The 10,287-nt window shown below is 44.8% G+C and overlaps 1 protein-coding gene across 1 annotated transcript; it reads right to left on the reverse strand.

Moving 5' to 3' along the window:
• Positions 1-328: 328 nt before the first annotated feature.
• On the reverse strand, positions 329-9,639 carry LOC149523217 (butyrophilin subfamily 3 member A1-like). Its single transcript, XM_089770394.1, has 4 exons — positions 9,553-9,639; positions 9,122-9,192; positions 6,555-6,562; positions 329-1,001 (listed from the first exon to the last, which is right to left on the reverse strand). The coding sequence occupies exons 1-4, from the start codon at positions 9,637-9,639 to the stop codon at positions 454-456; spliced, it is 714 nt and encodes a 237-aa protein (XP_089626520.1). The 3' UTR covers positions 329-453.
• Between the last annotated feature and the right edge of the window lie 648 nt (positions 9,640-10,287).

Consider the following 10,287-nt stretch of genomic DNA (forward strand, 5'->3'; position numbering starts at 1 on the left):
TCTAAGTCAGCTATAAAAATGTTGGAGCACCATGGAGCCATGAGGGCACCCATAGCTGTGCTGCTGACTTGAAGGTATAAATCATCCTCAAATCTGAAATTGTTGTGCCTGAGGACACTGGGGATACACAGTTCCTGACAACCTAATTGTGAAGGCTGATTTCTCTTGAAAATCTACAACACAAATATTCTTTCCTTAACAGACTAGAGAAATATCAGTAGATAAAATCATTTTTGTTAAAAACTTGTAATTAAGATGGCAGCTCAAAAATAGAGAGAAAAAATAGAATTCAAATTTTATTGGAGAGAAACTTGATGTCTAGCAATAAGTAACAGAGCTGTTGTAGAAATGGCACCACAGATATATGGAGGTACAATGTAATTCCTACTTATTGATGGGAGATTTGATTTTAAAGATAGAGTTGGATAAAAGAGTGGCAGTGCCACTTTTAGCTCATTCCTCTTCTCTTTTAGAAGAAATTCTCAGTGTTGTTTCTTTGTGAGAATTTTTAAAGAATGGATAAATCTCTTCTGAGAATGAACAGTCATTAAATGTGAACAACACAGACATGTTAATCAGTTGTTCTGTAGTAGTTACATTGAAAATAGTTACCTCCCTGTCCTTGTAACTAAGGTAAACTCCAATTTTCTGGGGGTTTTTCTGCACCATGACTCGGGTCCATGGGTCTGTTTTTGCCCAATAATCTCTCCCACTGAGACCCAGAACCCAGAATCCCTCTTTAGGGGAGAGGGACAGTTTCCCTTTTCTCTCTATGGATTTTCTGGTCACTCCCAGGTCCCAGTCAGTGCTGCTCCCGACATCCACCTCCCAGTAGTGCTTTCCATCAGAGAATCCAGCAGAGCCCAGCACACAGACAGTCGAATCGAACCTTTTTGGATTTGATGGAACGTTTTGAGGTTGGGATTCATGTTTCAAACTCTTCCTATCCCCAGCAATGGAGAGGTTGGGGTGGGCTGTGTCTGCATCCAGAGTGATGTCATCTGTAAAGAGAGATTTGGATTTAAAAAATTGACTGATGCCAGTATGAACTGGAAAATGGGAGATGCGGCTTGTGGACCACTGCCTGCTGAGTTTTGCTCAGGCAAGACTCCCATTGACATTGGGTTTTCTTCTATTCTGGCAATTTGGATACACTGAAATATTTCAGAGATGTGACATGTGATTGACCATAACACAACAATTGGAGGGATAATGAAATGTTTATCTTAATGATACTCAAATATATTGTTCCAGATTGTAATATAAGCTACACAGGTTGAAGCACCTGAATGAGAAAGTCCTGAGATGAAATGAAAAAAGCCTCAGATTTCATTGTCATGATAACAATACTTTCTCAACTTGTATAAAGTATAAATATGATTTCTAATGACTAGAAAAGATGCGTATTCTGTTACCTTTGTACTGGCGAGCCCTTCTCCACTCTGAAATCAAAGTGAGAAACAACAGACATTGAATTCAAAGAGGCATCTACTACCGATTTTCAGCCTTTGGGTAGCAGAAATGTCCCATGTTGAAGATAGTTAGCTTAACAGCTGTAATACATAGTGATTTATTGTGCAGAAAACAGAAAGTAAAGCACTGTAATAGCACACACACACGGTGGTTATTGTATTTGCTTAGAGCCTCTCTGTAGCTCTTATGGAGACACTAGGTCTGTTCTATTCTCTCACTTTCCAATCAGATCATGAAGAAATATGGGTGGTAATAAAGGCCATCTTGAGGGGGATGCAGGGCATGGGGAGACCCCACCAGTGCTGCAGGCTTTTTCCCTGCCACAGGCCTCTCCTCTGCTCCACCCCTTCTCCACCCCTACCCCACATTCTGCTTCCTGGCCCCCTCCCTGGAGCAACGTGGCCTGTGGTATTACAGGGACCTGGTACACTGGCAGCAGAGGTGCCCTCCCCAACCAACCAGGCAGCGGGAGCTGGAGTGGGCAATAGCAGTTCCACTCCACCCTGCCTCACCGCCCTATCTGGGCCTGCTGTGCCCTATTTTTTTGTGAGGGCTTGAAGTGAAGTGACATGGGGTTAGGGCATTCTGCTTCCCAACACCACAGAGAAGCCATGTGCATTGGGCTGGGAGGGAAGCACGGCGGGGCAGAGCAGGCTGCTGGGCTGCTCCGGTTCCCGATGTCCGACTTGTGAGTGCAGGAGGCTGAACCCTGCTGTCCACAGTACGGTTAGTGCAGCCATGCTTGGGGCCGCCAAGTGCAGGGCCTGGGGCAGTAATCCTGATTCATCCTATGCCCAGGACAGGTCTGGTGGTCTGCTGGCATTTTGGGGACTGCATTTTCTCTCCCTGGAGCTGCTGTTTTCCCTGCTAAGAGTCAGGTGAGAAATGGCTACAAAACAAGGGCAGTAGGAAGTCAATTTAGAAAAGAGGCCTGAAGGCTGCAAATAACCTAGAAGGGAGTGTACTTAAGGTTGGTGAGGGGAACAGTGGATAAGACAAAATAAAATTCCATTGCACAAACATAACCATGGTTATCAGATTTTTTTGTCATAATGATGTTTACGTATTTATTGATGTTTAACATGGATGACACCCTTCAAAGTCAAATTGACTCAGACCTGGCAGCTCTGTGGAAAATCTGATGAGATTCAAGAACAAGGGCAGAGTCCTGCACTTGGGATGGAAGAATCCCAAGCACTATTACAAGCTGGGGACAGACTAGTAGTTCAGCAGCAAAGGGCTTGGGCCTTACAGTGGATGAGAAGCTGGATATGAGTCAACAGGGTGCCCTTGTAGCCAGGAAGGCTAATGGCATATTGGGGTGCATGAGTAGAAACATTGCCAACAGATGTAGGGAAGTGATTATTCCTCTTTATTTGGCACTGATGAGGCCACATCTGGAGTACTGCATCCAGTTCTGGGGCCCCCACTATAGAAAGGAAGTGAACGCATTGGAGAGGGTCCAGTGGAGGGCAACCAAAATGATTTCAGGGTGGGAGCACATGACTTATGTGGAGAGGCTGAGGGATTTGGGCTTGTTTAGTCTACAGAAGAGAAAAGGAGGGGGGATTTGACGGCAGCCTTCAACTACCAGAAGGGGGGAGGGGTTTCAAAGAAGATGGGGAGAGGCTGTTCTCAATATTGACAGAAGGCAGAATAGGGAGCAATGGTCTCAAATTACAGGGGCGAAAATCTAGGTTGGCTATTAGGAAAAACTATTTCCCTAGGAGGGTGGTGAAGCACTGGAATGGGTTCCCTAGGGAGGTGGTGGAATCTCCATCCCTAAAGGTTTCTATGTCCCAGCTTGACAAAGCCCTGGCTGGGATGATTTATTTGGGGTTGGTCCTGCTTTAAGTAAGCTGTTGGACTTGAAGCCTGAGCTATTTTCCAGCCCTAATCTTCTATGATTCTGTAATTTCAGTTGGCCTGTAATTTTCCAGGTCTATGGATTTCCCTGAAATACAAACTTTTCACATTTTTCTATAGCTTAATTCTGTTATCGCTTATCACCTACCCATCTCCCTTGCATTGCTGAGAGTAGGAAATGAAGCAGACTTCTCTCTCTTTAGCTCTCTGTACAAAAAAGGAGTGCTCCTGAAGTAATTCCATAGAAATGCTGGCTAGGAAAGTGGCATTACATGTTAGCTCTGCTTCTCCTCTCCCCTCTCTAATGCTACCAACCCCTAGGACATTAGTGGTAGTGAAGATTCCCTCACTACAAGCACCATAGGCCTGGCCAGGACGAAAGGTGTTGGAGAGTCTCCTATGTTCTTCACACCTGGCAGCAGTTTATGCAGGGATGGGAAATAATATTTAATGGGGAGCCATTTTTATAAATGGCCAAGGGATGCACTTTTCTAAGGAGGGGTGCAAGGTCTGGGATGAAGGTTGGGTATAGAATGGAGCTTGGGGCAGAGGATTGGGGAGGAGGAACAATTGTGGGATCTGAGACAGAGTTTGGGTGAAGGATGGAGTTGTGACCTGAGGTGGGAGATTGGGGTGAAGGATCCAGGAGGTAGTATAGGTGCAAGAGAGGATTCTGACCTGCTGGAGGGGAGCCAGCCAATGACAGCTGTGATGCTTGGACTGTGGGTGAAGCAGCACACAAATCTTCCCACCACCACCACCACCCCCCTAGTACTTGTCACAGAGAAGTAGATGGAGCAGCCAGACACTTTGAGTAGCTTGGGGCTGTGGTAAGCAGGAAACCTGCCTGGAAGGGTGGGCTGTGGGTTGGCACCATGAGAGTTCATCTCTGTCTAGCTCATTTTTCCAAAATGGAACTGAATTGATTTTTACATTTGCAAAATCAATTCACACTTACTTAGTTCTACTTCTTGTTTGCATTCAGATTAATCTCCCTACTGTAAAATCAACCGCAAAAACTGTCATTGGATTAGAGGAAATCCTGAACATTATTGCAGCTTTAGGGACTTCACAAGAAGATGGATATGAGTCAATAGTGTGTCCTTGTAGCCAATAAGGCTAATGGCATATTAGGTTGCATTAAGAGGAGCATTGCCAGCAGATCCAGAGTTGTGATTATTCCTCTTTATTCAGCTCTGGTGAAGCCACATCTGGAATATTCTGTCCAGTTCTGGGCCCCCAATTACAGGAAGGATGTGGACACATTGGAGAGGGTCCAGCGGAGGCCGATCAAAATGATTAGGGGGCTGGAGCATATGACCTACGAAGAGAGGCTGAGGGGTTTGGGTCTATTTAGTCTGCAGTCTTTAGGTGGTCGGGACTCCCTACTAAGAGGGACTGAACCATCCATCTGCCATCTGGACCTGGAATCTCAAGAGGTGTGCTGCTTACTGGGAGCTCGAATTCAGGATCTGACTGAGAGTCTTACAAAACTGATCAAACCTTCGGATTGCTACCCCTTCCTGCTTCTCCATGTGGGAACTAACGATACGGCCAAAAATGACCTGGAGTGGTTTACTGCAGATTATGTAGCACTGGGAAGAAGGATGAAAGAATTCGGAGCACAGGTGGTGTTCTCATCCATCTTCCCTGTTGAAGGGAAAGGACTGGGTAGGGATCATTGAACTGAGGAAGTAAATGCATGGTTGTGCAGGTGGTGTCTGACAGAGAGCTTTGGTTTCTTCAACCATGGGACTCTGTTCCGGGCACAAGAATTGTGAGGAAGAGATGGGGTCCACCTAACAAAGAGAGGAAGGAGCATCTTCATGGGCAGGCTTGCAAACCTATTGCAGAGGGCTTTAAATTAGGTTTGTTGGGGTAGGGTGACCAAAACCCTGAGGGGAATAGGAAAATCAGATACCAGGAAGAAATGCAAAGAGGAACGAGCAACAAAGGAGGACCCCTGATTTGAATGGAGAGGGTAGGGTGATCAACTGGTTCTCTGAGGTTTGTACACCAATGCGAGAAGCCAGGGTTACAAACAGGAAGAATTGGAGGGTCTGGCCCAGGCCAAGAAATATGATTTAATTGGGATAACAGAGACTTGGTGGGATGACTCTCATGACTCGTTGTCATGGAAGGGTATAAACTGTTCAGGAAGAACAGGCAGGGGAGAAAAGGAGGAGGAGTTGCACTGTATGTAAGGGTGTATCTAGACTACAGGGTTTTGTCAATAAAAGTGGACTTTAGTTGACAAAACTATCCATAACATCGACAGAACTCGGCAGTATTGTCGACGGTGGTAAACCTCATTCTACGAGGAATAATGCCTTTTGTCAACAGAGTTCTGTTGACAGCAGGAGTTACTGCATCTACACTATCCTTTGGGTCTACACTCTCATGTCAACAAAGCGGCTTGCTTTGTCGACAGAACTGGATGTACTCTAGATGCTCTTTGTCGACAGAAGCTTTGTCGACAGTATCTGTCAACAAAACCTCTGTCGACAAAAGCCTAGATGTACCCTAAGAGAGCACCATGATTGCTCAGAACTCCAGTATACAGAGGGAGAAAAGCCTGTTGAGAGTCTATGGGTTAAGTTTACAGGTGCAAACAAAAGCAGTGATGTTTTGGTTGATGTCTGCTATAAGCCGCCAAATCAGGTGGATGAGGTAGATGAGGCTTTCTTTGGACAACTGAGAGAAGCTTCCGGATCGCAGGTCCTGTTTCTCATGGAGGACTTTAATCACCCTGACATCTGTTGGGAGATGAATGCGCCAGTACACAGACAATCCAGAAAGTTTTTGGAGAATGTTGGGGATAACTTCTTGGTACAAGTACTGAAGGATCCGACCTGGGGCTGTGCGCGGCTTGACCTGCTGCTCACAAACAAGGAGGAACTAATAGGGGAAGTAGAGGGGTGACAACTTGGAAGCAGTGATCATGAGATGGTAGATTTCAGGATCCTGACCAAAGGAAGAAAAGAGAGTAGTAACATACACACCTTGGACTTCAGAAAAGCAGACTTTGACTCCGTCAGAGACATGATGGGCAGAATCCCCTGGGATGCTAACATAAAGGGGAAAGGAGTCTAAGAGAGCTGGCAGTATTTTAAAGAAGCCTTATTGAAGGCACATTAAGAAACCATCCCGATGCACAGCAAGAGAAGCAAACCATCCCGATGCACAGCAAGAGAAGCAAGACCGAATTGGCTTACCAGGTGAACTTAAGCACAAAAAGGGAGCTTACAAAAAGTGGAAACTTGGACAAATGACCAGGGAAGTGTGTAGCTTGAGAATGCAGGGGGGTTATCAGGAAGGCGAAAGTTCAATTAGAATTGCAACTGGCAAGGGTTGTGAAGGATAACAACAAAGGTTGCTACAACCATATTAGCAAGAAGAGGGTGATCAGAGAGGGTGTGGGGCCCCTACTGGATAAAGGAGATAACCTAGTGACAGATGATGTGGGGAAAGCTGAAGTACTCAATGCTTTCATTGCCTCTGTCTTCACGGACAAGGTCAGCTTCCAGACTAACGCGCTAAGTAACGCAATAGGGGATGAAGATGGACAGCCCTTGGTGGGTAAAGAACAGGTTAGGAACTATTTAGAAAAGATACATAAATCCATGGGTCCAGACTTAATGCATCCGAGGGTACTGAGGGAGTTGGCAAATGTCATTAAGGAGCCTTTGACCATTATCTTTGAAAAGTCATGGAGATCGGGAGAGATCCCGGATGATTGGAAAAAGGCAAATGTAGTGCCCATCTTTAAAAAGGGGAAGAAGGACGATCCAGGGAACTATAGGCCGGTCAGTCTTACCTCAGTCCCTGGAAAAATCATGGAAGAGATCCTTAAGGAATCCATTTTGAGGCACTTGGAAGAGGGGAAAGTGATCAGGAATAGTCAGCATGGATTCATAAAGAGCAAGTCATGCCTGATCAACCTGATTAGCTTCTATGATGAGATAAATGGCTCTGTGGATATGGGAAAGGCTTTAGCAAAGATTTTGATACAGTCTTCCACAATATTCTTGTCAGCAACTTAAGGGAATGTGGATTGGATAAATGGATAGTAAGATGGATAGAAAGCTGGCTAGAAGGTCGGGCCCAGCGGGTAGTGATCAATGGCTCGATGTCAGGTTGGCGGTCGGTTTCTAGCAGCGTGCCCCAAGGTTCTAGGACCGGTTTTGTTCAATATCTTTATTAATGACCTGGATGAAGGGATGGATTGCACCCTCAGCAAGTTTGCGGATGACACTGAGCTACGGGGAGAGGTAGATACGCTCCAGGGCAGGGAAAGGATCCAGAGTGATTTAGACAAATTGGGGGATTGGGCTACAAGAAATCTGATGAGGTTTAACAAGGACGAATGCAGAGTCCTGCACTTGGGACGGAAAAATCCCAAGCATTGCTACAGGCTGCGTACTGACTGGCTAAGTAGTAGTTCTGCAGAAAAGAACCTGGGGGTTACAGTGGATGAGAAGCTGGATATGAGTCAAGAATGTGCCCTTGTAGCCAAGAAGACTAATGGCATATTAGGTTGCATTAAGAGGAGCATTGCCAGCAGATCCAGAGATGTGATTATTCCCCTTTATTCGGCTCTGGTGAAGCCACATCTAGAGTATTGTACCCAGTTCTGGGCCCCCCACTACAAAAAGGATGTGGACGCACTGGAGAAAGTCCAGTGGAGGACAACGAAAATGATTAGGGGGCTGGAGCATATGACCTACAAGGAGAGGATGAGGGATTTGTGTCTATTTTGTCTGCAGAAGAGAAGAGTGCGGGGGGATTTGATAGCAGCCTTCAACTTCCTGAAGGGAGGTTCCAAAGAGACTGGGGAGAGGCCGTTCTCAGTAGTGACAGATGGCAAAACAAAGAACGATGGTCTCAAGTTGCGGTGGGAGAAGTCCAGGTTGGATATTAGGAAAAACTATTTCACTAGGAGGGTAGTGAAGCACTGGAATGGGTTACCTAGGGAAGTAGTGGAGTCTCCATCGCTAGAGGTTTTTAAGCCTCGGCTTGACAAATCCCTGGCTGGGTTGATTTAGTTGGGATTGGTCCTGCCGTGGGCAGAGGGCTGGACTTGATGACCTTCTGAGGTCTCTTCCAGTTCTATGATTCTATGATTCTGTAAGCACATTGCCTGTTTCTATAATTCAAACAGATTCCATAAGATGAATAAATAGATTAATAGGAAAAATAGGTTTGCTTCCATACTTCTAACAGTGAACCCTTCACAGCTCTTTACACATAGTTAGCCAGTTTCATCCTTTAGATAAAATGGTTCAGGAAGAACAAATTGAAAGTTACTTTTTCTGCCTTGATAGTTGTATCTTATTGCAGCTACGTGTGTGTGTGTGTGTGTGTGTGTGTGTGTGTGTGTGTGTGTGTGTGTGTGTGTGTATGTGTGAATATTACAAACAAAAAACTCCTGAAGAGCTACTAATCTGAAGCACACCACCTATTCCATTGTCACAGGCTGCCAATTTCTGTCCCGATGCCCAATCAGACCCATTTTACAGCTATGACAAACTTCTGACAAATATTTCATGCTACAAAGAGGAAATCCCAACCCTTCTCCTAGCATTAGATCAGACATTTTGTCTTACTATGAAAGCTGAGCTCAAAATCTATCATGCCCATCTTCCAGTTACTTTTCATCAACACACTTACAATTATCAATCTCTCTTGTATTCATATTTCTTGTTACCCAGATTATCTCCCTCAGGTATTATGCAAGCAGACATCCTTCAAGCTATAGAATCAACAGTGCTTCAACCTGTACTTCTGGTTCCGTATCAAAGTTTTACATTCAAAGAATCGATGCACACTTACTAAGTTCTTCTTGTAGTTCATCTGAAAAAAAGAAAAAAGAAAAAAAAGAATTGATTAATTCATACACTTTGTGAATTTCTTTTGGATCAGTTAGAAGATATTATACATCTCCTGAATTACTTTAAATCTGACACCCCAGACCAACTGTGTTGGGAGAGTCCAAACCAGACTCATTCCCTTACTGTAAAACTCCACAATAAATCCTGTCACTGCAATAAAGGAAGCCTTGAGTATTGCTGCTGCCTTAGAGATGCTACAGACTCTCTTTCTGGAGTCCACACTCCACTTGTGAGCCAACATAAAAGGTTATTAGGAAAAAAAATCTTTCTGCTCCCATCCTTCTAACAGTGAACCCTTCATAGAACTTTATAGATATTTTACCAGTACAGTCAGTTTAATAGAATTGAACTGAAGGACCAATTCACAATTACATTTTTCTGCTTTCATAGCATCTCTTATTGCAGCCATTTCTGTGTGTATGTCTGATGGGTTAACAAATACTCAAATTACTACATTTTAACTACTCCTGAAGTGCTTCTCATTTGACACACACCAAATATTCCACTATCACACAATCCCAGCTACTGTCCCAGTGCCCAGTACACAAGCAGACTAATCTCCCAGTCATGACAGACCTCTAGAAAATCCTTACGTCATGAGGAGGAGCTCCCAAGCTTCTTTCCAAATTGGAAACTCTACAGTCCTCTTGTATTCCCGTTGAAAGTGCTATTACAATCATAGAATCATAGAATCATGGAACCATAGAGCTAGAAGAGACCTCAGAAGGACATCAAGTCCAGCCCCCTGCCCTAGGCAGTACCAATCCCAACTAAATCAACCCAGCCAGGGCTTTGTCAAGCCGAGACTTAAAAATCTCTTGGGATGGAAACTCCACTACTTCCCTAGGTAACCCATTCCAGTGCTTCACCACTCTTCTAGTGAAATAGTTTTTCCTAATATCCAACCTGGACCTCTCCCACCACAACTTGAGACCATTGTTCCTTGTTCTACCATCCGTCACTACTGAGAACAGCCTCCCTCCATCCTCTTTGGAACCTCCCTTCGTTGCCCTCTGCTGGACCCTCTCCAGTGCGTCCACATCCTTTTGGTAGTGGG

The sequence above is a fragment of the Pelodiscus sinensis genome, chromosome 18 (genome assembly GCF_052426305.1).
Source record: "Pelodiscus sinensis isolate ZL-2025 chromosome 18, ASM5242630v1, whole genome shotgun sequence".
NCBI classification, from domain to species: Eukaryota; Metazoa; Chordata; order Testudines; family Trionychidae; genus Pelodiscus; species Pelodiscus sinensis.

Excerpts from the sequence above, each read along its gene's own strand:
- LOC149523217 (XM_089770394.1), bottom strand. The coding sequence starts at position 9,639 with ATGGCTGCAATAAGAGATGCTATGAAAGCAGAAAAATGTAATTGTGAA. Across the intron at positions 9,193-9,552 it reads CTATTAAACTGACTGTACTG|ATGAACTACAAGAAGAACTT; the intron begins GTAAAATATCTA and ends TCTTTTTTTCAG.